The sequence below is a fragment of the Chinchilla lanigera genome, unplaced genomic scaffold (genome assembly GCF_000276665.1).
Source record: "Chinchilla lanigera isolate Chin_1 unplaced genomic scaffold, ChiLan1.0 scaffold00126, whole genome shotgun sequence".
In the NCBI taxonomy this organism is placed as follows: domain Eukaryota; kingdom Metazoa; phylum Chordata; class Mammalia; order Rodentia; family Chinchillidae; genus Chinchilla; species Chinchilla lanigera.
The window spans coordinates 20,036-46,850 of record NW_004955527.1 but is presented as its reverse complement, the minus strand read 5'-3'; the positions used below and the strand labels follow the sequence as shown (position 1 = coordinate 46,850).

Below are 26,815 nucleotides of genomic sequence, written 5' to 3'. Positions count from 1 at the left end.
GGAATTACATATCAAGACCCTGTCTCAAAAACAAAATAAAATAAAAAGCATGACACTAGAGCAATGCAGTGGTAGTGAAAGTACAGCACACATGCTGCAGCCAGCAGTTTCTCATCATTGAAAGCTCTAAACGGTTTGCCATCACTGTACTACAGGCTTCTTTAAAGTTAGTTTTGACATCATGTATAGATTCCTTAACCCAAGTTACTTTGGAGAAAAATCTCAAGAGTGTGCATCAGTCCTCAAGCCCCAGCCAAGGACGGATCCTGTGGCTCCCCATCCATCAAGGTCAAGCAGCAAACGCACCAAGATAATGTTGGCAGAGGAACTCCCTACCAACTTTGAACCAAGAGGCAGAAAAAAATCCAGGATTTCTAGATAAGAATGGGAAACATAAAAGGCAAACTAGGGCTGGGGATATAGCTCAAGCACGAGGTCCTGCATTCAATTCCTGGTTAAACAAAACAAAAAGGCAAACTAAAATCAATTTAAACATGCCTTGCAAAAGAGAAACATCAAGGCTTGGGATGTAGCTCAATGTCAGAGCATTTGCCTAGCTTATATGAGGATCTGAGTTCAATCCTCAGCACTGAAAAGAAAGGGAAAAAAAAGACAAATCAGCCTTGAATGTAATTGTTACATACTGAAAGCATGTACCAAAAAAAAGTTAGTTGAAGGGTTTCGTTTTCAAACGAAAGGAACTGAAGGGTTTCGTATGTTGTACTGGGGGTTGAACCCAGGGCCTTCTCAGTAAGGTACATCTCCAACCACTGCCCCCCTTTATGTTGAGACAGGGTCTTTCTATGTCACTAAACAGCTCAGGCTGATCTTAAATTTACAATCATCTTGCCTCAACCTAGCCGAGTACTGGGATTACAAATATGAGTCACTGCACCTGGCTCAGTTAAAGTTCATATTTTAAAACAGAACATTCATGAATGGGCAAAGAAAGGAAATGGCAGTGGCCCTGGATGTTGGAGGAAAATCTATCAGATGCTTGCAGATCCTCAACTGCGTTGAGTGAGTTCAGCCTTTATCCACAGGATTGCGGATCATGTGTCTCAAAAGCAGTTATACATTAAGGTCCACCTTTCCTCCAATGCAACTGAGAGCAGAATCCAACACACACATTCCATGAATCTGCCCAATCACAGCTGCAGCTGTAGCACCTTAGCTGAGGCCACTACAACTCTCCACTGGGGCTCCAAGTCTTCAGTCTACCTCCAGGCTCGATTCAGGAGTTTCACCTGTGCCAGCCTCTTAGTGATCATGGTGGCAAAAACCAGGCCAAAGAGAACACCGCTGATTAACACGTAGTCATAGTCATCCTTCAGGACATCAAACTGTTTGGATGGGTAGACTCGAGTTTGGTAAATGTCCAAACCATAGGCTACAACCTGGAAGGCAAACGGAATGAGAATCAGGGAGGAAGGCAGCCAGTGAGCCACCAAAACCTGAGACTCAGGTAAGGAAGAAAAATGCGATCCTGAGCTGTTCTCCAAGAATGAAATGAAGAGCAGCTATCATACAGGGTGCTGTGGGCTCCACTCACCAAACATGTAGACTCCAGGCCCGAGGGAGCTGTGTAGATACCTCGCATTCGAGAGACAGTCTGGTTATAGTTGATGAATCGCTCTGCGTGGATCTGGACATCTGGAGAATAGGGGATGAGGTTCTCCTCTCTGCAAAACATCGCAGGGATAAGCACTCTGTGAGCTGCTGTAAAAGGATCTCCTGGCTGCCCTTCTGGGTCTTGGAAGGGTTCCAGGACACAAACCTAACCTCAAATCACCTTCAAGGTCTACTTGCAGTAGGTAGTTAAAAATTTAGCAGCTGAAGGATAGGAGGGACTATAAGACAGAAGACTGTCTGGATAATAAAGCCGAGGTCTGAATTCCTACCTTGTTCTAAATTTGAAAAGAAATATGATCCAGTTGACTGGCATTTCACACCAGAGGAGGAACATTAGGGCCATTTTCGAATCACCACTCTGGGCCACAAGGCCAACTCCTGCTCGTAAGTGTCCCCGTCCCACTCCTCCTCGCAGTCTTTTTCCCAGCTTCAAACCTCTCTCGTGCAGTGCCCCAAACCACACTGCTCTGTGCTTCACCAGGGCCCCAGGATGAGCCTGCTGTCCTCCCACTGCCCACCGTTCTCATGCCCGTAAGAGATGAGAAAACACAGAAGTGAGCACTGACACGAACGAGTTATTGGCCTCCCCACATAATCTGGCCGCCAGGACTTCCAAAACTCATTTCCCAGCATTTCTACCATGCACTGCTTCAGCCACATAGCCCTCTTCTCAGCAAACACGATGGCAGAGCCTGCGTGCTACCTGTCCCTTCGCCCTGTGCCGTTTCCCCCAGATGTCACTCAGTGAGCTCCTTCACCTCCTGTAGGTCTTAACCCAAGTCACCTTCTCAGAAGGGCTTTCTAGGCCACCAGCTCTCAAATGCCACCCGTGCATATTCCTCCCCATACCTTCATAGCCCATCCCTGTATTGTATTTCTCTCTTTAGCTTACAGGTACCTAGTATAGCATGTATTTTGCCATTTATTGTCTGTTTCCCACTAGAATATAAGCTCCATGAAACCAGACTAAGGACCAAAGCTCATCAGTGAGGTCCAGATCCCAGAGCCTCTAAGGCCTGTCCACTGGGCTCTCACCTGCTTTGTTCGGTTGGGATCTCAGGACGCCGGGGATCCAGCAAGGCCTTAGGGAGAGAAAGAATTGCTCCGGAAGGTAGTCCAACTGCATAAGGAGAAGGGAATGTTCACACTTAACCAATTCCAGATGGGGAACAGTTATCAAAATATCATTATCACAGAAATCTTAAAGACTTTAAAACAACCCCCCCCCAAACAGTCAACGAGGCTCCCTTCAAGAGTCAAAACAGAAGGCCAGGTGTGGTGGCGCACACCTGTAATCCCAGCATTCTGGAGGCTGAGACAGGAGGATTGTTGTGAGTTTGAGACTAGCCTGGGCTACAAAGTGCGCTCAAGGCCAGCCTGAACTGCATAGCAAGACCCTGTCTAAAAAAGACCAAAAAAAAAAGTCAAAACAGTAGTCAAATAATATGCAAAGTTTGCATGAAGGTTCTCCCTTTGGAAGATACTAGCTTCTCCATACATCACCCTAAGAGATTAAAAGATAAAGTTTAGCACTCAAAGTTGGGTATAGTAGTGCATGCCTGTTATTCCAGCACTCTGGAAGGCTGAGGCAGGAGGATCACAAGCTCAAAAAAAAAATTTAGAAGCCAGGTCTGGTGGTGCACACCTGTAATCCCAGCACTCAAGAGGCTGAGGCAGGAGGATCCTTGAGAGTTCGAAGCCAGCCTGGGCTACAAAGTGAGCTCAAGGCCAGCCTGAACTGCAGAGCGAAACCCTGTCTCAAAAAGAAAAAAAAAAATTTAGAAAGGCTGGGGAGGTAGCTCAGTATTAAGGCCCTGGCTCAATTCCCAGTACTACACACACATACATACATACACACACACACACACACACACACACACACACACACACACACACACACAAGATTAAGAGTCAAGATACAGGGAAGGAGGGGAAGAGACAGAAAAAGAACTAAGGTATATTAGGTACATGTTTTTACATGTACCTAATGTACCTGAATTCTTTTACAATGAATATAATCATTGTATACTGCAGACAGGTACTCATAAAAATAAAAATAGTTTTAAAACTCTCAAGTTACGGGTAACAGTGAAGGAGAAAAGGGAAGGCACAGTCTGGATCTCCTCACGCCCGTCCTCCCCCCAGTAATAATGCTCTGACAAAGTGAGGCCCCCAGTAAGCAAACTCAGGCTGTGAGCAGCACTGGGGAGCGTGACTGTGGAGGGCAGAAGACCAGGCAGCACCGGGGTGAGTGACGGTGATCAAAGTTGCCAAGAGGGCTATTTTCCTCCCATTTTGACAATAAAGTAGTGATACCAAGTATCTGTCAAAGCTGAGAGTTTCGCACATTTTTGCTAAAATCAAGTAGGCAAGGAGCCTGTTAAGCACACTCACAGAGTCCTGAACTTAAACTATCCAGGATGAGATCCTGTCAGTTTCTAACAGGTCATGCAGACTACATTAATAATAATACTGAGGGAGGATAAAAAGGATCCAGCTACACTAGCTATCCATACCAAGTCCCAACGATAAATGTAATTATTATGTATCACAAGCACATAGTAATAAAAAAATCAGAGAGTTAACAGTTTGATAAAGTGGTCATTAATAAAACTGGATTCCGTGTTCCTTAAAAGAAGAATGGTAGCAGGGACTGATTTTCTGAGCAAGGTGAGAACCGCAAAGGGAAGGAGTTCATCAGAAATGACAACTAAGAGAGAAGCAGTCATCGTTACAGAAGGCGAAGCGGAACGAAGAGACCTTCCACTCCAACAGAGCCCTCTTCACCAGCCTTTCCCTACAGGTGCTCAGACGGCGCTGCCGGCAATACGCGCCCTGCCCTTCAGTGTCGCTGCTGCGGAAACCCGGTCACCCCAGAGCCCTCCTCCCGACACTCACTGAGCAGGTGTCGGCTGGTGATGCCCCGCTCCGTGATGGTGGCCTCCATGGCACTGATGGAGGAGGGGAAGATGTAGGACTGCTGAAGGACCTGGGGGAGCTGTGGACGGTCCAGGGAGCTGAAGGCGGTGGCGTTGTATTGCTCGGTTCCCTCGTAGAGCTCCAGGGCCGTGAACTCATTGCGCCGAGCCTTGGTGTTCCAGTACTGGTACTGCAGGGACACAGAGAAGCAGCTCGGGTTCAACTGGAAAGGGGAGTTTACACTGGAAGGCACCTTTCGAATTGGCCACAGATTCGGGGAGGAAGAGAACCATGTGGGCACCCCAGTTTCCTTCCTATTGCCCAACCTGACTAACATTCCAGGAGTTTTGTCTAAGCTGCCCAAAGTTTGCTGTGATACAGGGATTAAGAGAAATATTCTCAGAAGTCATAATCACAGCTAACTTTGCCTGCTTACTAGGTGCCAGGCATTGCTCTAAGCTAGACTGGAGGTTACTTTACTATCTCTACTTCACCCATGACACCACACAGACAGCTCACATAACTACTTTAAGGTTGGGCAGTCAGGAATAGGAAGAGCTCAGAGCAAACCTAGGCAATGTGATTCCTGGCCCCCACTGCTTGCCCGGACCCTATGCTGCCATCCACAGGGGTTGGGAGCCTATGAAGACACAAAGCAGCAGCTGGGTTTCTGGAAAGGATCTAAACCAGAGGCTCTCCTCCGTGACCCCATGTTCCCAACAGACTGCTTACCACCACCCAGTTCTCCGAGTGCACGATGTGGACAGGGCCCTTGGCTTTCTTCTGCACCGAGGAGTGGATGATGCGTCCTGTGACACCATCGATGAGGAAGACGCCAATGAAGGTACGCTCGTGGTGTACGTCTGTGCTCTCTGTCACCACGGCCAGCAGGTTGGGGTTCAGGCTCTGGGGAAAGAGAGCAAAACGCCTTCATACTTGGCTCCACCATGAGCCTGGGGCCTGAGGCCAACGTGGAGCTCATCAGCCTAGAAGAGGAAGCAGGGCTTCTGGTCAGAAGCGCTTGCTGTGTCGCTGCTCATCCCCATACCTGATTTATGTCCCTGGGGCCTGGGGACTCCACAACCATATAAAGAGGCTGTCAACATCCACATTCTGCAGATGAGGAAATCAGAGCAGTGAGGCAGCATCTCAAGTCACAGAGCTAGCACGTGGCCACCGGAAACAAGCCCTGGGTCTACCATCCCGGACCTAAGGACACAGCGCCAGCAACATCACTTCTCTCAGCCAGACCCATCTTCCCACAGTCAGCAGCACCTTCCCTTCCTAACTCCAGAGGAAGAGCTCTGACCCTTGTCTTACCTGACCTAAGGGTACCATGTGACAGGAGCGTGCCTTTACAGAACACTTCCTGCACCTGGCAGCCCAGACAGCGGCCCCTGGTTTCCCGTCAGCCTTGCCAGCCTATCCCCTCCGCATCTCCCCAACCTGTATCTCTTCATGACAGAACACAGTAGGCAGCACTCAGACACTGGACATTTCTCTTTGGATTACTTCGCACTACTGGGGATTGAATGATTGAACCCAGGACCTTTACACTAAGCTATATTCCAAGCCTTTTTTTTTATTTTTTATTTTGACACAAGGTCTTACTTGTGATCTCAAACTTATGATCCTCCTGCTTCAGCCTCTCAGAGTGCTAGGAATATAGGCATATGCCAGAGTGCCCAATTGGCCCTGAGCATTTCTATCTACACTCACCTTCTGGTGACCTCAGCAAACTTCATGGCTCTCTCAGTACTTATAGGTGTCAGCAGTGCCAAAATTATGTGTTCAAGCTAGGCTCCCGCTGCCCTCCCAGTTACTAACAAATAGCCATGGGGATTCCTCCCCTTGAACGCTACACTCCACTGCCCCAGGCTGAAGGAACTATTCTATCTGCCTAAACCTGTCTTGCCTCAGGCTTTCCACCTAGTCAGGGCAACTCCCTATGTCTTCATCACAAAATACTGTCCACACTGTTCACGACTCTTCTCTCTAGAGTGCACCCACATGCACGCGCACATATTCCCCATCCATGGCGAGGGCAGGCGGCGCTACTGGCTCTGCCTTTCCAGGTATCCAGAACCCAATCCTCCCTCACTACCTGTACGCTACCAACCTAGTTCCAGCCGCATCACCTGGCCCGCATTCCCACAATGGCCTCAGTGGTCTTCCTGCTCTCCTCCTTGGGCAGATCGAGTCCAGTCAAGGCCAAATGAACCCCATGTAAAGGTTAACTCTCAGCCATTTATGTCACTTCTCTTCTCAGAACTTCCCCGTGGCTAGGTCCTTCCTCTCACTCCAAGTGAAGGCCACAGTGAGCCCTGTGTGATGCAGTTCCTTGCCCCTGACCTCAGCAGCCCCACGCCTCTCAATCATGCACCCTGTTCTCATCACATGGCCTTCCTCGCAGTTTCTCTAACACCCCAGGCAGGCTCTGGCTTTTCTGCTCCCAAGGCTCTTCCTCCAGGTACCCCCGGCCCACGTCCTCACCCTAGCCTTTGAATCAGGGGCACTTTCTCAGTGAGGCCCTGCTTAGCCCCCAGTTTTTCACTGCATCCCCTTCCCAGTTCCCCAGTTCTGCTCTCTTTCCCTTGTTCTGGCTTTATCTTTCCCTATAAAACTGGGCCCCTGCTAAGTGACTATGTAATCTGCATTTCTGTTTGTTTTTTGAGATAGGGTTTTGCTTTGTAGCTCAGGCTGACCCTGAACTCACTATGTACCTAGGCTCGTAATCTGCCTATTTACTGTCTGGATTATTAGCCTCTCCCAACAACGACAGCTTCAGGAGACAGAAGTTTTGTCTGTTTCATTTACTGATGTACTCTACTGTCTAAAAAGAACACGTCATGTCCAGCTGGGACTCACTTCTTTACTTCTGTGGCCTTCTGGCCAAAAACCCGTAACCGCAGTCTAACCACGGGAAAACAGCAGACAGAGCAGAATTGAGAGACATTCTACAAAACACCTGACTGGTGCTCTTCAAACTATCAAGGTCCTGAAAAACAAGGGGAGACTGAAAACCCATCTTAGACCACAGGAGACTAAAGAGGCCTGACAACTAAATGCAATGTGTAATCATACTCTAAAGTAATGGCGTCAGCGAAAAATCTGGTGAAACCCAAATAAAGCCTGGAATTTAGTTGACGGTCGTGTGCTGATGCTGGTTTCCCAGTTCAGACAAATATACCATAGTTGTGTGGGCAAACTAGGAAGAGGGATACAGGAATTCTATAAATTGTATCCCCAATTTTTCTGCAGGTTTTCTTGTTTTGTTTTTTTTTTAAGATGCTGTAAGACAGCATCTTACTATGTAGCTCAGACTGGCCTTGAACTCATTATTTAGCCAAACATGGCCTTACAGCAATCCTCCTGCCTCAGCCTCCTGTGTGCTGGGATTTCAGGCATGTGTCACCACACCCAGCCACAACTTTTTTGTAATTCTACAATCATATTTTTAAAAGTTTATTGGAAAAAAATAACCTAGAGTAACTGCATAATAAATATGAATTTTAAAAGCACTGCTCCTAGTTACTGCTCATTTTACCATGTAATGGTAAAATTATATATGGTATATTTTTCCTACTACAAATTAATATGAACTTAAAACCTAAAAAAATTATATTGCTCTGTACCCTTTTTTTTTTTTTTTTTTTTTTTTTTTTTTTGGTGCATGGTGTTACTCCAGCACTGAACCTCATTCTCCAGCCTACAACGTACTTTAGAATTTGTATTATTTTGGTCATTCTCAGTAAACTAAAATTAACTGGTACCACAAGGAAGATGTTCACCAATAAAGAATTCAAGTCAACAGGATAATGTTACCTAAATGGCAGGCACTATTCTAACCACTTCACTCCTTCTCTTTAATCTTCAGGACAATCTATGCAAGTCAGTGCTGTTCTCCACATCACAGTGGTGAAAGGGAAATGTAGGCAGCCCAGGTCAACCAGCGGTAATGAACAGCCAGGCCACAGCAGGGCCAAGTCTGAACCTGACAGTCCAACTCGAGGTCTTCCCTCTGTGCCCTGCTTTGTGCTTAGTGAAGCAGCTCGCTGCTGACTTCCATGGTCTCATTACCCTACCCTATTAGACCACTCTTCACGCAGTCTCTGCTGTCAGAGGATGTAATTAATGTTCATTCCAACGACTACAGTCTCTCACTAGCAGTTTTTCAGCCCAGTAGTCACCTCTGTTTCCCTCCCTTTACCAATAACTTGAGTGCTAAATCATAAATATGGAATGTCTTTTTTGTTTTGTTTCATTTGTCTTTATTTCTTTTTTTTTTTGTTTTTTTCCGGTACCAGGAATCAAACTCACGACCTTGCGCTTGCCAGAAGGTTGTACTGCTACCACCACTACTACTAAAAACTAACATCAGGTAGTCACCACACATACGCCCGCCAGGCACTGGGCTAAGCATGAGTATTTCCTGTGACCATCCCAACAACCGTACGAGGGGAGTGCACTACGCCCAGCTGAGGGTGTAGCTCAGTGGCAGAGCATGTCCCTAATATGGGGCAGGACCTGGGTTCCGTCCCCACCACTACCCAAAAAAAGCTCCACTTCACAGACAGTAAAGTAAGGTCCCAAGAGATGAAAGGATTTGCCCAAGGTCATCTACCCACCAAACCCTAGCACCACAACTCAAACCCCAATTGCTCTGTGCCACACGGCTGTGCTGTACCTTGTAGAGCACACTGCGGTCCCCCATCACCCGGCCCTGCGAGTGGACGTGCTCGCTGCTGCGCTTCCCCTTCACCTTGACGATCCGCTGTACTTCTGGGGGGATGGTCAGCGCCCAGCTCAGTTCAGTGGTGAGGTCCTAGGGCAGGGGCAAAAGCTCTTGTGAACGGGAGGGCACGCACGGACCTGAGACAGCTGTGACTGACAGTCCACCAGCTTAGCATCTGAGGCCTTTGTGCTGGAAAGAATAAGACCAAAACTGTTCAAAAAACAGCAAAAAAAGATCTGGCTTATGAAGAGGTTTAGAACCCTCGGATTGATTAAGAAGGATACTAAAATAAAGCCAGTAAGGAAAGAATACTCAGTGGTATATCATTGTTTATCTGAGAGGGAAGTAGCCAAGAAAAATGTACCACTTACTAATAAAATTTAGAGTCCCTGTACACTATGGCCAATGGTGATTACTAAGCTGGCAGGGTCATTATAGGAAACCAGTATACACTAACTGTTCGACACACTCTACATCTTCACTACAGAAATACAGGATATTTCTGGTGAGTGCAACCACACAGCAGCCCTCTCCTCAAGGCCCAGGCTAGCCCGTCGGTGCTTCCGAGACAGTGCATATCACTGTGTGCAAGAGCTGGGTTCAAGCATGTCAGCATCAGAGCAAGCCAAGCCCGTTTCTAAAAATAAAATTCAAAGCACACATTCTATCAACAGTCTGTCAATAGCATCTCTGTGCAAAAACACAACTCTGTTCAACCCCCATTCCGACTTCCCATCCTCCTGAGAGTGGAGAAAATGCCCTTTCCCTGGGCTACAGAAAAGGAGTGTGGATGAAAAGGCCATGAGCTCAGACTTGGTCCATCACGCACTGCTCTATCTACAGCACCTGCAGCCACATGTGCCATGGAGCAGCTGCCCAACTAACAGGAATAAATGACCAACTCACATCAGGATTATGCTGACCTAAGTGTACAACAGGACTAGAAGCGTGGTTTCTATCTCTGCTAAGTAACCAGGAAACACCCACATCCCCCATGCAGACAATCCTGCCAGTGCGCCCCTCTCTACCTGTCGCGGTGTGCGACCGTGGGCACAGAGGATGAGAAAAATTACACAGAGATGAGATTTAAACCAATCATGAAGAATGCAAGGGGGCTGCTTCTTGGGCGTAAGAGAGCCCCAGGGAAACAGCAACCAACTAAGACATCCACGGTTATTTATTTATAACTCAGGGACATGGGAACAAAGACACAGAAGAAAGGCATTTTGCAACATACTGATACGAGTTGTCAGGGGACAGGGCTGGAATGGGATAGTTTGGAATAAGCCACGTGTCAACGTGTCAACGTCGTTTAAACAATCTTATCAGGGCAGAGAACACAGCGGCCAAAGCAAACATCTCTGACAGTAACTTGCTCTTAATTCTGCTGACTATTGTCCTACAAATTCCACTCTAAACTCTAACCATGCATTCCAGGAATGAGGGAACTATTTTTCCCCAAGGTCCCTCCCCTAGCACACTCAGGTTCAACCACTCCCGGCCAGCATCTCCCCACACCTACCTTCCGAAGCCGATATCCACTGAGCCGCCCCTGCTCTGCATCCACCAAATAGAAGAAGATGGACGGGGCAAGCTCATGTAGCTGTCGCAAGACATTCCGAGTGGCTGGGAAAGCTGTGACCTTAAAAATCCAGAGAAAAGGATTTAACCCAAGGAAAGGGTTAAATCAAAGTTCAGGACTCTCTCAGCCTGGTTTCCCCACAGTCATTATTGCTTCCCCATCACAGAGTCCCTTAAGAATAAAACAACAAATCTCAAAGGAATTACAGCCTAATGGACTCCAGTGACGGCTTCGATTTAGTTCTGTTGAGAACCTGGGTGTTCATGAGGGCAGTTACAGTGGTCAGGTCTCTGAGGGATGGGCTGAGAGCAAGTATGTGCCACAGCAGCCCACACGCTGCCTCTGCTCTGCCACCTATGTGCCCACCCATCCCCTGCTCACCTCCACCTGAATGTCTCCACTCTCCTGAAGATACAGTACCTTGTACTCATCATCTATCAAGAGCAAGACCTTGGCATAGTCTTGGTCCATGACTGGGAGAAGCAAGGACTGCAAGATGGGGCGTTTGAGCACTGGGGGAGCCACCTGACTCCACTTCCCAAAAATGGGATTGAAGACGTACAGAGAACTCATTCCTGTTTCCTAAAAAGGGCAAGCAAACACAGAAAGAACCCAAATCATAAGGGTAAACCAGGAAACCTAAGACTTCAGCTCAGCTGGGAGGAATTCCCTCCTCTTCGTCCTCTTCGTGGGAAAATTAAGTTCTTGGATGCAGAGGAACAGTTGCCAAAGCTAATGTCGAAAGGAAAAACAGTCAAACTGTCCCTGGCTCCAAACCCATCCAGAACTGGATGTGATGATGAGCAAATAAAAAGGTCAAGTACAAGGTGGGAACGGTGGTACACACCTGTAGTCCCAGCACTTTGGGAGGTCGAGCCAGGAGGAGCTCACATTCAAGCCCAGACCGAGCAACTTAGTAAAACCTTGTCTCAAAATAACAAATAAAAAGTACTGGGGATGTAGCTCAGTGCAAGGCCCTGGGTTCAACCCCCAGTATCATAAATAGGTCAACTGCCATTCAGTAACCCCATGATGGCCTTTCCACAAGAGTGCCTACCAAGCTCCCTCCCTAATAATATTAGAATGGATCCACAAAATCCACTCTAATTCTGGAGGCAAGAATATAAATAGTTTTGTATCCTGCTCTCCCTCCCACAGAAAAGAGAAAAAAGCCCTCCACTACCAATAACAGCCTACGACTGGAAAGAAAGCTGGCAGAAGTGAAACCTGCTTTTGATCAAGTCCACATCAGCACTGAAGAGTTGCTCCACCCAGGCAAGAAACTGGAAGAAACAAGAGTCCTAACCCTTGAATGTTCCTCAGGGACTCTCACATCATCAAAAGTCTGGGACAAATCTGAATTGCTAAACACCAAAAAAGCCACAGAAGTCAGAGACTGACAGCCTCACCTTGTCCTTTATCAGGAGCGTGCACTGCGGGGGGTGGGGGAAGTGAGCAGTAGTTCTTTGGACCATCAGCTTAAAGGAGGAGTCTGGCTTGACACTGGGTAGATACTGTTTCCACAGAATTGTGCCAGAGCTGCTCTCAATGCCAAAAAGCTGCAAGATAAACAAATACTTGGCTCACGACTAGAAAGAAAAGCCGAACAACTGATTCTGTCTTTGCAAACTGGAACCAGTGCTACCATCCCCCACCAAGCTTTTTAATTCCCGCTCCCTGATCTGCACAAGGTTCGGTACCTGGGGCTTGTAGTCATACCTTCCCTGAGGCTGTTACCATCACCATCATCTTCTGCAGGTTGAATTCATCCCTGGCCAAGGTGTCGATGTTGATCTCATTCTTAATCTGGCTTCGGGGCTTCCGAGCATCATAGAACATTTTCCAGAGGTGGGAAGTCCACGCTTGCAGTAGGATGAGCTGAGATGAGAGGCGTTTTAGGAACATCCCCAGCAGGCCATCTGGTGTCAGGGAAACGGTAAGACACTCTGTGTCAGACTGGGAGTCCAGTGAGGAGGTGCACACTTTTCCCAAGGAGAGACATGTCCCTCTCCTGTAGAGCACTTTGGTCACTTACACTGTAGGCTCCCAGCCCTGAGAGGCAGTCTGTCTCAAACTGAGGTGTGACTATGCACGCGCTTCCAAAAACCCACTACTCGGCACTTATGACTTCACCTGAAGCAATCTTTAGGAATGGGAGACTAAAAGGTCAGGGACTGGCCATGCACGATGCAGCCATGCTGTGCATGTCACCATCACAGCCCCATATCCAGGATGGCACGGGAAGGCTTCTGGATGCCACAACAAAGCCAGAAGGGTGCAGGGGTGACTGGGGGGTGCAGGGACATGTGTATCACAAAGGGGTGCTTCTATTTCCCATTGTTTCATGCCTACCTTGTCGACTATAACCTGTATAACTCCCTCCAACCCTGACTCCATCAACCAGACCTTCACCCTCCAAGCCTCCATCTCCAGACCAGAGACTTGGGGACGGACACAAGGCAACAGGGTAAAGAGAGACTAAAATTCCAGCTCCACTCCTTACTACTGTGTGACCTTGGGAAATGTAATTAACCTTGATGCCCTTGTTTTTCTCATCTGTAAATGACATGTAACCCAGAGGGCTGTTACAAAGATCAGACCACATGATGTACGTATAGGACTGAGGACAGCGCCTGGTATAGGCTAAGCACTCACTAGAAAGTAATACCTTTGCTTATCTATTTTCCATTAACCTCAGCTCAAGGAAGAGAAGTGACCGACAGAGAGGACCAGTCATAAGCAGAGCAATTCGCACACATGTGGTAGGCACCTCAAGTCAGAAAAGAACAACCAAATGCTAGCCATGTGGGCAGCCAATGAGCAACAAGGCAGCAAGGAGCAGGCTTTACCTTGAATTGCTGGATCCAGGCAGCAGAAACAAATAGTAAAGTCAAATTAATCCTTGGCTTAAGAAAACGTGCCAATTCCCAGTACCAAAAAAAAAAAGAAAACATGCGAAGCTAGCAAGGTTCCTGGCCCAGGCAGGCACTCAACTGCCTGCTGGGGAGCTACAGCAATGGATGGAGGGGAAAAGGGGAGACAGGACTGATTCAGAGTGGAGTGACAGAGTTTATCGGGGAATGGGGCTGTGGCTGGCCTCAGAGTGCGCTGGGCTACAATTAACAGGTCAGTATGATTGTGCTTCTCTAGGCACATGTGGCTGTTGCTTTGTAGACAATGGGTAGACAGTGCTTGACACAGCCTGACGACTTCCAGGCACTCAGGTAATGACAGCCATTACCATACTAAGTTAGGAGGGTTTTTTGTTTTCCCTCAGTATCTTTTCCTAGAGAGATCCACAGTTCATTCCTTTGCTGGAAAGATTAATTACATAAACCACAGGGACACAGATGCACTAGAAAATCACTCGCTTATCTAGAACAGACAGGCAAACTGATTGAGCCCAGGAAGCCAGGGACACCGCAGGACAGCAGCTCTTGGGTCTAACTAGCAATCCCAGCCCGAGAGCAGCCCCGCTCCAGCAGCTTTGCAGTCCAGCCCCCTTTGCAGTTCATACCTGCCTTCTTGCCAAACTCTCCTTCCAGCTCAGCCTGTGCCCCAGTCAGGGGCAGGTCCACCATCTCCAGGCACACCACCTCTGCCAGGGACTCCTCGCGGCTCCACAGTACCACCTTCCCAGCTGCAGGAAACCAGTGGACAAAAGCTCGGCCTGCTTCTCCTACCTTCTGAAGGGGCTCTGCTAGGTGGCTCTGGGATCAGCTCTCATATAGAACAAGCCAAGCTTGGTGGCTCACACCTGTAATCCAGCACTTGGGAGGCTGAGGCAGGAGGATCACCGTGAGTTCAAGGTCAGCCTGAGCTACATAGTAAACTTGAAGCCAGCCTGCACTACATAGCAAGATCCTGTCTCAAAGAAATAAATAAATAACAATAGAACAGGAGGCAAGAATCAATAGGGGAGGTGAGAAAAGTTCAGATCCTACCCTAAAATGCTAAGAACTTGGGGGGAGGGAGGAAGGGATACAAAAATAATAAAGAGATATGTACACACACAACTCCCCATAATATAATCATTACATACTATAAATATGTACGAATAAAACAAAAGAATTTTAAAGGACAAAAGTGCTAAGAATTTACTGAAAATCAGGTGCCATATAGCTCAAAAGAAAACATGCGTGGTATACTGCACCGTGTGTCCACAGCCCCTCAGAACCAGTCTGGGTGGGATGTGGGGCAGGCTAAAAGTCAGACGCTTTGCCTGAGACACACTCACCCAGCTGCTGCAGGAAAAGTAGCAAATGGTCTTGCATCTGCACCAAAGCCCGGTAGCCCACGGAGTCATCCTTCTTCAAGAACACCTGGATGTACAGCTACAAGCCAAATAGCCAGTGAGAATCCAGATGCTTTTCAGAGTCCCAGATCCCAAGATTCGAAGTGTTCAGAGCTGTTAGAGGTCCACATCATGCCATTATTTAAAATACACCAATTACCTGGACGACAATACAATTAGGAATATTCTTTGGCACCAACACAAAGAGTCCTAAGTTCTCTCAGACCTGTCCATGAAGGAACATGAGTACTTGGCAGTATTACCATATCCGTCCAACCCCCAACATGAGCAAGAGACAAGGATTAGACTTTCTACTTTAGGGATAAAAAAGCCAGAGCCCAGAGGCTAAGAAACACAATTCAATAACCTTAAAGGGACTCTGGGTAGGATTACAAGTGCAGGCATGGAGTTAAGACAGCCATGACCTTGACCCCCAGCAACATGCCCTACTAGCTACTCTCTGGATAGGACATCCAATGCCACTGGGCCACAGTAACATTTATAAAACCAAGCCAGTAACAACCACTTCACAACACTGTTGAGAAGGTTCCATCAATTAGTGCACAAGCACCAAGCTGAGGACAGTGCCTGGTGCCCAGTGACACATGGGCACAGCCCATAGCTGCTTTTCCCATTATTTATGACCAGTCAGTGGCTCAGCAAGAACTGGAACCCATGTTCAGAAGGCTCTTATCCAGGATCCACGGCTGTGACCCGGCCCTGAGGACAGAAAGCCCCAAGCTAAGAAGCCCACAGGATGGAGTTTGAGGTAAAGGCTCTGACTCACCCACTCAGGCCGAGTATCATTCTGCTCCAGGCTAAACGTAATCATGGTGTCCAGCAGCCGCCGGCCCGTCTCCGCTAAGTAGAGGTTAATGGTGTAGGTCTGGTTGAAGCAAGCCAGTGGGTCCTGAGGGAACAAACAGCATGGTCAACTACAGCAGGGGTTCCATAGCCTACTAGGACCCAGGCCATAGCAGCAGCTGAGTGGTGGGCAAGTGAATCCTCATCTCTACTTAGAGCCGCTCCACACCGCGCTCCCATCACTCACATCACCGTCTAAGCTCTGTCTCCTGTCAGCTCAGTGGCAGCAATAGAATCTCAAAGAGTACAAACCCTACTGTGAACCACACATGCAAGGGGTCTAGGTTGCACCGTCCTTATACAAACCTAATGTAATAGTAATAGAAATAAAGTGCACATTAAATGTCAGGCACTTGAATCATAGCAAAACCATTCCCAACACCCACATTTATGGGAAAACTATTTTTCACAAAACTGGTCCCGGGTGCCAAAAAAGGTTGGGGACCAGTGAACTAGAGGGACCCCTCCCCCAAAGTCCCCCAATGATGTCCAAGGACTCAGTGCAAACACTCTAGAGAAGGGCCAGAAAGCAAGTATGTGTGAAAAAAAGTTAAAGTACAGCAAAAGCAGGCCAGGGCCTCATGCTTCTGCCTCAGTGCAAATGCATAGAACACCACTCAATTCTGCCAGCCGGGATCCCCAGAGAAATGGGGAAACTGAGGCCCAGGGAAGACCATGGTTAGAGACAGATTCTAAGCACTCTACCTCCTCCTTTCACCATGAAAAGGGGATGAAAGAAACATCGTTTAGTTAACAGTACTTAGGAGCCATCCAGGATGGAGAACTTCAAGAGACCCACTGGCCTCAGCTGCTCTCCAGCTCTCTCAGAGGGTCCTGTGTCCCCAGGGCTGGCACACTGCCCAACACCTCACCTACCTGTGCACTGGACTTCTCCGCAAAGCTCCCCATTGATCCATCTTCAGAACTGCTAGGTTTCTGCTAAGGAAAAAGGACAGGAGAAAATTCAGCCATGGATCACTCCTCAGTTACCAAAACGAAGCTTTTTATTGTTTGTTTGTTTATTTGTTTTGGTCTTTTTGACACAGGGTCTCACTATGCAGTTCAGGCTGGCCTTGAGCTCACTTTGTAGCCCAGGCTGGTCCAACAATCCTCCTGCCTCAGCCTCCTGAATGCTGGGATTACAGGAGTGCAATACCACGCCCGGCTTGAAGCTTTTATTTCTATGTCCTGTAGGTACTGAGAAAAGGCAAATCTCATTTCTCATGCCTGCACACAAAACACAACAACTCCTAGCTCTCCATGAAAGTGAGGTTGTCATTATTAGCTCTCCTTCCTGGAAAGGAAGAGGATGTGCACAAAGCTCTAGAGGTAAGGAGAGGACTCGGTTCTCACAGCCTCCTGTCCCTGTGTTCTACCTCACTGGGCAACTGAGCCCAGACTTTTGACTCTTAGGCTCCCAGGAGGAAAACCCCACGTGCTGACTGTCACCCCCAGTACTCACCACTTCGTTCCGACAGGTCATGACTGCGGCCACTGTCTTCTCCCCGGTAGTGGCAAAGCTCACAAGGGCAGTCTGGGGAGAAAGCAGGGTGTCTGCATTAGCCAGCAGCCTTCCAGATGGGCACCTCTCCTGCAACAGTCTCCTGGTCTTGGAGTCCAAAGTGCTCCCAGCTTTGGAAACAATGACCAGGGCATCTCAGCAGAAGGCAGCCCTTGCTGCATCTAACAGAACTCTCCACTCCCTCTAACCCAGCACAGATCACCCTAACCCCCATGCTGCACTGAGTACACACAGGGGAGCTGACACCCCTACTTCGCTGTGAACTCTGAGGAAGGCAAGAGTTTTACTCTAAAGATCTCCATAACACTTAGGGGAAAGGGTGCTGCATCCCTGCCTAAGGCTACGCCTCTCAAGCCACTTAGGGGGTAGTGCCATCAACCTCAGTCCTACAATCAGAAGTCTCCAGCTTTAAAAACACTGCCTCCTAGCATCCATGTCTTGGCCAGACCCCCCTGCAACCTAACAACCACACCACCTGCAGTTACCTGGGGGAAGTTTTTGAGCAGACTCAGAGTCCCCTGGTGGTAGTGCAGCAGGGCATAATGGCTTGGGGACAACTGCAGGAAGAACTGGGGCCGAGAAGGATCCACTGGGTTGGGCTGTGTGGGCAGCACGCGGGGCTGGAATCCACTTTCAAATTCTAAGTCAAGAGACTGAAAAAAGCAAGACAGATTAGGATTAGGGCAAGCAGCTGACCAGCCACTGACCCATCCAAGCATCCGTCCTCTGCCCCACTTTGCCAGGGGATGTAACTAAACCAGGGTAGAAGCTCCAGAAGCTTCCTTTCAGCTTCTCCAAAGAAAAGAGTGGCCCATTTCCTCAATACCAGGTCAGCCAGAGGTCTGCGCTTTTCTCCAGGATTGACACTGCTCAAGAAGGAGGCCACCGGGAGAAAGACCCCCCAGGGGAGACGTGCTGACCCTTCTGAGCCCTGCAGGCAATGCCTTGGGCCGGGAGAAGCAGCTGCAGCCTCTCACCTGCAGTGGGATCTGCCGCAGTTCCCACTCCGTCTCCAGCGCCAAAGTGTGCAGCGAGCGCGAGCTTGGGTCAGGGCATACCAGGACCGCCTCCTCCACCACGCCGCAGGCTCCGGTGAGACGCTGCAGCCACGGAGTCGAAACCCTGACCTGCAGAAACAACATCAGAACGTGAGGCTCCGGAGGATCTTCTACATTCCCTCTCAGCGCCCCAGCAGCATTGCGACCACAATGCCAGGAGGGTCCTCAGCTTAAAGGCTCTTCACGGTTGTTTCCAAAGGGATTCTTCCAGCCCCACCCCTCACCAGCCTCCCAAGAACCTCTAAAGATAGAGAAAAATCAGGACTGTTTCTCTGGCAACCAGAAAAACGTACTCGGTAACTGCAAATACTTGATACTGCAGCTAGGTATTTCTCTACTACGTTTGTCTACTATGTGTGTTCTATAGTTATTTTATAATAGCACTACCTTAGAAAATATCTAAGGGCAGTGACTAGATCTATGTAATTTTTCAGACATCATAGAAGACCACTTCATGCAAATATAAGTACTTTAAATACATGCCAATGAGGACCAGCCAGTAACAAGGGACTGGAATCAGGAACCACAAACAGCTTTTGATCTACCCAGCCAAGTTCTCTGGCCCTGGTGCAAAAAAGTACTCCATTGTATCCTCCTTCCCCATTCTCAAGGCTCCTCAAGCCAGATGCCTTCCCATACCTGCTGAACAATCTCTCCGTCCTCCACGTTAAACTTCACAGTGTTCACATGACTGAAGGGAACGATGCCGAGGGCCCACACCACCCCAGAGCCGTAGGAATACACCATCTGGTAGTGGATGCTGTCACTAAGACAGGGAAGAAGGAGCCACAGTGTTAGCCCTTGGGTAGGAACATCCTCAGGGACGTTCCAAAGTCAAGCTAGCAGACCTTCACCAGATGTTACAAACTAGCAACCCTCAAATTGCTTAATTCACAGTTTTAGGTTTTGCTTTTGTTTTGTTGAAGCCAGGGGTGCTTTACCACTGAACTGTATCCCCAGCCCCTCTTTGTCTTTATTTTGAGTCAGAGTCTAAGTTTCCCAGGCTAGCCTTGAACTTGGGCTTCTGCAGCCTCAACCTCCCTGCAGCTGGGTTTATAGGAGTGCATCACAATGTCCAGCCTTTCATTTTTGTTCTTTTGGTTTTGGGCTTTTTGTAATGTTGGGGGTTAAACCCAGGGCCTCATATTAGGCATCACTGGCAGAGGACCACTGAGCCACACCTTCAGCGCTGCTTTTGTTTTTAATTTGAATACCAGGCAACATTTAGAAAATCAGATAGGGATGCGGCAACCTTACCTACTCACCCATCAGCTGAGTAAGGCTGCCCCCTGGAGGTAGGTCAAGCATACTGCAATTCCCAGCATGGCCCCACAGGAATTTTCTTTGGATTCCTGCCCTAAACTTTGACAATGGCCACAGATGGTCCAAGCAGACCCTTTCCTGCCCCTCCTCTCTCCTGCCCCTTCCCAGCCTCAATACATTCCACCACCAGGACCCTGAAATCCCTTTCAAGCCTCACTCTGCCCTTACCCTAGGGTCTTTCTGAGTCTCTCCTTCCTTCCTTTCTTCCTTTTCCTTCCTCCCTTCCTTCTTCCCTCCCTCCTTACACCCTCCCTCCCTCCCTTCCCTCTCTTTCTCTTTGTTCTACTTCTTAATATGAATGAAAGGCTCAGTCTAACTGGAACTAGACGTAGAGAAGCCCAAAGTTACCATGCCCATGAGCATGCAAGTGGCTCCCTTCCTTGGCCAGCTCTAGTGCCTAAGAATTTTTTCCTCCTTGGGGCTGGGGATTTAGCTCAGTGGCACAGCGCCTGCCTGACAAGCGTGAGGTCCCGAGTTCAATTCCCAGTACCAAAAAAGAAAATTATTTTTCAAGAACTTTTTTCCTTCTGCAAAGGACACTCTCAGCGTAGCCACAGCCTTTGCACAGGGGTCCAAATCCAACAAGTACAACATAATACAACACCAACATGAAGGTGACCAGGCCAAGCAAATGCTGCAGGCCCCTCAAGGAGAAAGAAGGGCTCACAGGAAACAGAAGAGCAGCCAGCAGCTGGGAGGGGCCAGCCTTACCTCTCTGGGAGACGCTCCATCCACTTTAGGTGCCCACTGGAGAGGTGATGGAGGGCGAGAGTTGTCTTCTTCAGGACCGCAACGTACCTCACTGACTCCTGCAGGCCTACCAGCCCCAGTGCCTGGAAACTGAGCACAGTGACAGGGGTGAGGGCCTCAGGCTAGGGCACGTAGTCTCACCACTGCCATGTTGCCTAGCGGGTAAGAAAATAGGCTTTGGAGGCAAAAATACCTGGACATCAAACTTGGCCGACTTCAGAGTCTGTGTTGCAACCCCCAGCCACTCTGCTTCCCTGAATCCTCAAATTTCCCAAGGGCCGTTCCTCCCTTCCACTAAGACTTAACAACCAGGTCAGCTCTCTACCCTACAGTCGTGAGCAGGCTGTCATCGTTGGGCTATATGCCTCCCCCCGCCCCGACCTTACTGTGAATCTGATGACAGAATCTATCTCACATTCACAAGTGGGTTCCCATGCCCTACAGGATGGGAACCAGGCCTTTACTGAGTGAATTATCGTAAGATGTGTAAACTAACACCAATAACCCTGTCACTTAAACACCATTAACAAGAGGGAACAGTGACTCAAGCTGTCCAAAAATAAAAGCATGAAAAGTTTTATATTAGTTCTTATACCTAGAGCTTGGCCAGGTACAGTGGCACATGCCTGTAATCCCAGACTCAGGAGGCTGAGGCAAGAGGATCACTGTGAGTTCAAGGCTAGCCTGAACTGCAGAGCAAAACTGTCTCAAAAAAAGAAAAAAAATAAATAAACATGGAAAAGCTCACACATCATAGTAAGATGAGGAAAAGCATCAAGTATAAGAATAAATACAGATAAACATTTCCCTCACAGAGCTGGAGAAAACAAAAATTTAGATGGAACCAGAAGAGACCCAGAATAGCAAAAGCAATCCTGAGAAACAAGAACAAAGTAAGAAGCATCACAGTCCCAGAGTTCCAGTTATATTACAAAGCTACAGTAATAAAAACACCATGGTACTTGCACAAAAACAGACATATGGGTCATGAAATAGACCAGAGGATGCAGAAACCATCCTGGGTATATTCAGCTATCTTATTTTTGACAAAGGCCAGAAACAAATACTGCTGGAAAGACAGTGTGGATAAGATTCAATTTCATGACAAGGAGTGTAAGTTATGATCTGGGTATATTTCACCCAACCTTACGCATGTCAGATTTTTTTAAATAGGGCTAGGAAAACCAGCTATCCACATGGAGAAAATTAAATCTAGACCCACATCTCTCACCATCCACTGAACTAAAATCAAAATAGATCAAAGAGGGCCGGGGATGTAGCTCAGTAGCATAAGCACTTGCCTGGCAAGCCTGAGGTCAAGAGTTCAACTCCCAGCAGCAAAAAAAAAAAAAAAAAGGATCAAAGATCTAAATGTTAAAACAGAATCTTCTGGAAGATAAAATAGATAAAACTCTTAAATATACTGACATAGCCAAGGACTTTCTGAACAAAATCCCAACTGCACAAGAAATAATATTAAGACTCAACAAATGGAATCACATCAAATTAAAAAGCTTCTGCATACCAAAGGAAACAATCAACAATGAAGAGACAACCTACAGAATGGGAGAAAGCTTTTACCAGCTATTCCTCGGGCAGAAGACTAATATCTAGAATATATTAAGAACTCAAAAAAATTAAACACCCCCAAAATTAAAAGACCCATCAAAAATATACAACTAAAATGAATAGACACTTCTCAAAAGAAGTACAAATGGCCAATAAATACACGAAAACAACGTCTAATCTCTGGCCATTAGAGAAATACATAATTAAACAACACTGAGATTCGTCTTACTCCACAAAGAGTGACCATTATCAACCAATCACATATTAACAAATGCTGGTGGGGCTGTAGGGAAAAAGGAACCCTTCCACGCTGTTGGTAGGAACATAAACTTACAACCACTATGGAAATCAGTATGGAGATTCACCAAAAAACTAAAAATGGAAATTCCATTCCTAAACTGGGTGGGTGGCACACACCCGTAATCCCAGCACTTCAGAGCCTGAAGCAGGAGGATCATCATGAGTTCAAGCCCAGCCTGCGCTACATACTGAATTCAAGGCCAGCTTGCAATACATACTCAAAAAACAATAAGGGAGAGAGGGAAAGAGAGAAGAAAGGATAGACCATTTGACCCATCTATTCTAGGTAGCTTCCCACAAAGAGTTAAAAGACATATTACAGCAAATACGTGTATACAGCACAATTCATAATAGCTTAACCTTGAAAGTACCTTGTACGTCCGTTAACAGACAAGAAAATGTGGTATTAATACACAATGGAATAGTACTCTGCCATAGAGAAGGATAAATGAGTCATTTGTAGGAAAATGAATGCACCTTGAGACCACAATGTTAAGTGAAATAAACCCTTAAATGTCACATGGTTTCTCTTATATGAGAAACCCAAATATAAATAAAGCACATAAAAAACTGGGAAAAAATTAAGTAAGTTAGAAAAAGAAAGAATTTTTTAAGAAAGAAAAAACTAAAAAAATTAAAATTAAAAAAAAGAAAGAAAGAATAGCTGGGCATGCTAGCATATGCCTGCAATCCTAGCACTTGGGAGGCTGAGGCAGGAGGACTGTCTCAAGTTAGGCCAGCCTAAACTACACCTGCAAGACCCTGTCTCAAAAAAACAAAAAAAGGGGGGGGGGGGAGAAAGAATAAACTCTGCACCTAGCTCAGAGAGTCTTATATGTGCTCAGTAAACGTTGGTAGAGTAAACACGTGTTCTCCGTAACCTCAGCACATCAAGAACAGGCATTTGATGCTCTCTGCCTCCTCACAAGGCCTGGGATTGCTTCCCTGCATATGTGTGCCCCAGCCAAGCCTTTCAGTCAGCCAAGACAGAACACAGCACCTCCCCCTACCTGCCGCTGTCCAACGTTATCTCCCAGTTCAGGCCCCCGATGTTAGTCTCCCAGGAGCGCATGATGCGGCCCCCATTGGACACAGTGATTGCATCTGGAAGAGAAAAGACCATGGTGAAGTCATCTCCCAAACTTGCTCTGTCACCTCATAGAGTCAAGCAAATAGACTTTAATGGGCACTTGTCCTTCACTGCCAGAAATACCTTTTCCCTTTCCCATCAGACCTTGTACAAAGACAACCAAGGAATGAGAGGGTGCCGGCCCACAATGGAGACCCAGCAGGCCTCTGCTTACCCTGTCCGTGCACCAGCATGGCGTCCACGGCCCCTTCTGCCGTGCCTTTGTCAACATGGCGCCACACTGAAAGATAGGGAAGCAGGTATGACTGTAGACATCCCCATGACCAAGAAGCCTGGGACAGGGCTTAAGAGATCTTTATTTGGACAGCAGTATCCAATTTTGCTTAGAGGCGAGGAAGAGTACACCTAACAGGCCATGATCTAGTCCTGTTCACTGAGTAATGAGGGGAGGAAGGGTTGGAAGGGGCCGCTAGGTCCCCATCTGAGGCCTCTGTCCCCACTACCACACTATCACATGAACAACCACAAGATTAATAAAACCCATCTGACTCCTAAGAAGAATAGTGATTACACATTCTATTTCTATGAGTTTAGTACCTAATAACAAGCCAGCCAAAAATCCAGCCAACAATTCAACAATCTAAGAGGGAGAAGGACATCCAATCCTTTACTATAAAACAGAGTAAAATGCTTTGCGGCAGTATCTTTTTTGTTTTGTTTTCTTTGTTTTGTTTTGAGACAGGGTCGCACTACATAGTTCAGGCTGGTCTTAAACTCACTAGGTAACTGAGGCTGGCCTCAAACTCACAGTGATCCTCCTGTCTCAGCTTCCTGAGCACTGGGATAACAAGCAGGCAGTACCATACCTGGCTCAGCAGTATCTTGCAGTATTTAAAGATGCTCAGGACTAAGAGAATTAACTACAAAGATCAGCTATAGTAATATTAAATAATCAAAGATGATAAGACTGAGAAAAAACAAACAATCAGAATCCACTAAAGGAAAAGAAACTTTGGCCAACGTGTCCCTAACTTGGGAATAAGGCAGGTGTGATAGCCATAGGCCACTCAGATTCACTACAACCAGCCTTCCTACCCGGAAGCCCAGCAGTCTGCACGGCCCACTTACAGATCTCCCCAGTACGAGAATTTAATGCTGCAATCACGTTCTTCTCAGTGGCCACAACCAACTTCTTGGATCCAGGAGAAAATTCCAAGGAGGCAAACTTGAGCTTCCCAACATACTGCTGTCTCCTGTGAAAGAGGCCAGGGGAACGTTAGGGTCAAAGTCATCCCTGCACAAAGTGATCTGCAAAACGACAAATCACTGTGTTATCACCATCACACCTACATTATGATGCCCAAGAAACGTTTATTGAGATCTGACAGAAAAGATTTCCATGCAATGAAGTCAAAAGCAAAGGCAACCAAAAAAAGAGAGTAACTTCCAAATAGATGAGAAATACTGTGCTCCAGCTAAATGTATGCACGTTTACTCAAGGTAAGTGACACCGAGGAGAGCCCCTGAGGGCCAGGTGTTATGGTGCATGCCTATAAGCCCAACACTGGGGAGGCTGAGGCAGGAAGATTGCTACAAGTTCAAGGTCAGCCTGGACTACATAGTGAATTAAAGACCAGCCTGAACTACATAAAGAAAACCCTCTCAAAAAAAAAAAAGGCAACCCCTGGCCTAAATCTTACTAGCATAAAGTTAGTCTTCTCTACATTCACTGTAGAGGGACCAGGCACTATCCCACACCAGCTTTCCAATGAAGACACGCAGGCCTGCCTTTGATGAACACACACTCCAACATTCCTTTCTAACCTCAGGAACCCCTAGGAAAAAGAAAGTGTGCAAAATTCCCACAAAGCACCATAGACCAGGTCAGGCCTTTGTCCTTTCCAGCTCACACATTCTCAAGATCCGTCTGGGCCGGGTGTGATGGCGCACACCTGTAATCCCAGCACTGGGGAGGATCGCCGTGAGTTCGAGTTCAGCCTGGGCTATATAGCGAGATCCTATCTCAAAATATAAATAAATACATACATACGTGCATACATACATACATACATACATACTATTGTTTGGCTGGGCACAATGGCACATGCCTATTACTCAAGGTAAGTTATAGTCCTAGCTAGTTGGAAGGGCAAGGCAGAAGGGCTGTTTGAGCCCAGAAGTTACAGACCAGCCTGAACAACACAGAAAGACTCAGGCACAAAAACAGTACCTGTCTTTTCATTGGAGGGCACTAGGTAGCAGCATTCACTAAATTTTTTACCACACTCTGCAAAGACACTCACAAGAGTGAACTTCCAGAACTGCCTCAGAGGGACTGGGGATTTAGCTCAGCGGCACAGCGCCTGCCTGGCAAGCACAAGGTCGTGAGTTCGATTCCTGGTACTGAAAAAAAAACAAACAGAACTGCCTCAGAAAGTGGCAAGGATGGCATATGTGTGTTCGAAGAGAGAGGAAACATGTTGAGGGGGATTAATGGCAACGTGTCTTTTACCATAATGATTTTTTTTTGCAAGGGGTGCATACCAGGAATTGAACTCAGGACCTCAAGCTTACCAGGTAGTGCTTCACCACTGAACTATAGCCTCAGCCCCATAATGAATTTTTAAATTTAAACATTCACTGTATATTTTGGTCATACTTTGTACAACCACCACCATGGGTAAACTTTCAATGTTTTATTTCCTTCTGTTTATTTTTCAGTTTGAAACTGCATACAGTATTCTGCTAAACTGGAGTCTCCTGCTATCTGTGTGTAATATACACACATAACATCGGGAACATTTGCACATGTCATTAAAAATGTGACTTACAATGCACTTGTCACCCTCCCAGCATACAACAGGCACTCAACAAATATATCAATCTGAGACAAAAAGACTTCATAGAAGAGGAGATACCTGAGCTGGGCCCTCATGGGCCAGATTTTGTGCTAAGTATTTTAAAAGGATTATCTCATTCCTCCTCACAATTATCGTAGGAACTAGGGCACAGTTAATAAATTCATTTAACAGACGAGCCCAAGGCACAAAGTGGCTAAGTCTCTTTCCCAAGATCTAAGTGGCAAGCCCGGCGTCCTGGCGCACGCCTGTAATCCCAGCCCTGGGGAGGCTGAGGCAGGAGGATCCTTGCGAGTTCGAGGCCAGCCTGGGCTACAAA

At 47.3% G+C, this 26,815-nt stretch overlaps 1 protein-coding gene across 2 annotated transcripts in view; it reads right to left on the bottom strand.

The window, feature by feature from the left end:
* Positions 1-899: 899 nt before the first annotated feature.
* Positions 900-26,815, bottom strand: part of Emc1 (ER membrane protein complex subunit 1) — a 26,883-nt gene continuing 967 nt past the window's right edge. The window contains exons 2-23 of one of the 2 annotated variants that reach the window (XM_005409788.2): positions 24,767-24,891; positions 23,853-23,918; positions 23,559-23,652; positions 20,641-20,769; positions 19,246-19,372; positions 18,526-18,675; positions 18,034-18,201; positions 17,489-17,560; positions 16,903-16,965; positions 15,950-16,072; positions 15,106-15,202; positions 14,386-14,508; positions 12,588-12,787; positions 12,278-12,427; positions 11,289-11,450; positions 10,809-10,928; positions 9,239-9,376; positions 5,284-5,457; positions 4,531-4,741; positions 2,668-2,752; positions 1,553-1,682; positions 900-1,397 (exon numbers count right to left, since the gene is read on the bottom strand). In XM_005409788.2, coding sequence (XP_005409845.1) covers positions 1,218-1,397; positions 1,553-1,682; positions 2,668-2,752; positions 4,531-4,741; positions 5,284-5,457; positions 9,239-9,376; positions 10,809-10,928; positions 11,289-11,450; positions 12,278-12,427; positions 12,588-12,787; positions 14,386-14,508; positions 15,106-15,202; positions 15,950-16,072; positions 16,903-16,965; positions 17,489-17,560; positions 18,034-18,201; positions 18,526-18,675; positions 19,246-19,372; positions 20,641-20,769; positions 23,559-23,652; positions 23,853-23,918; positions 24,767-24,891 — 2,887 coding nt within the window. In that variant the 3' untranslated portion in view covers positions 900-1,217. The remainder of the gene's footprint in view (positions 1,398-1,552; positions 1,683-2,667; positions 2,753-4,530; positions 4,742-5,283; positions 5,458-9,238; positions 9,377-10,808; positions 10,929-11,288; positions 11,451-12,277; positions 12,428-12,587; positions 12,788-14,385; positions 14,509-15,105; positions 15,203-15,949; positions 16,073-16,902; positions 16,966-17,488; positions 17,561-18,033; positions 18,202-18,525; positions 18,676-19,245; positions 19,373-20,640; positions 20,770-23,558; positions 23,653-23,852; positions 23,919-24,766; positions 24,892-26,815) is intronic. The other variant, XM_005409789.2, reaches the window with a different exon arrangement.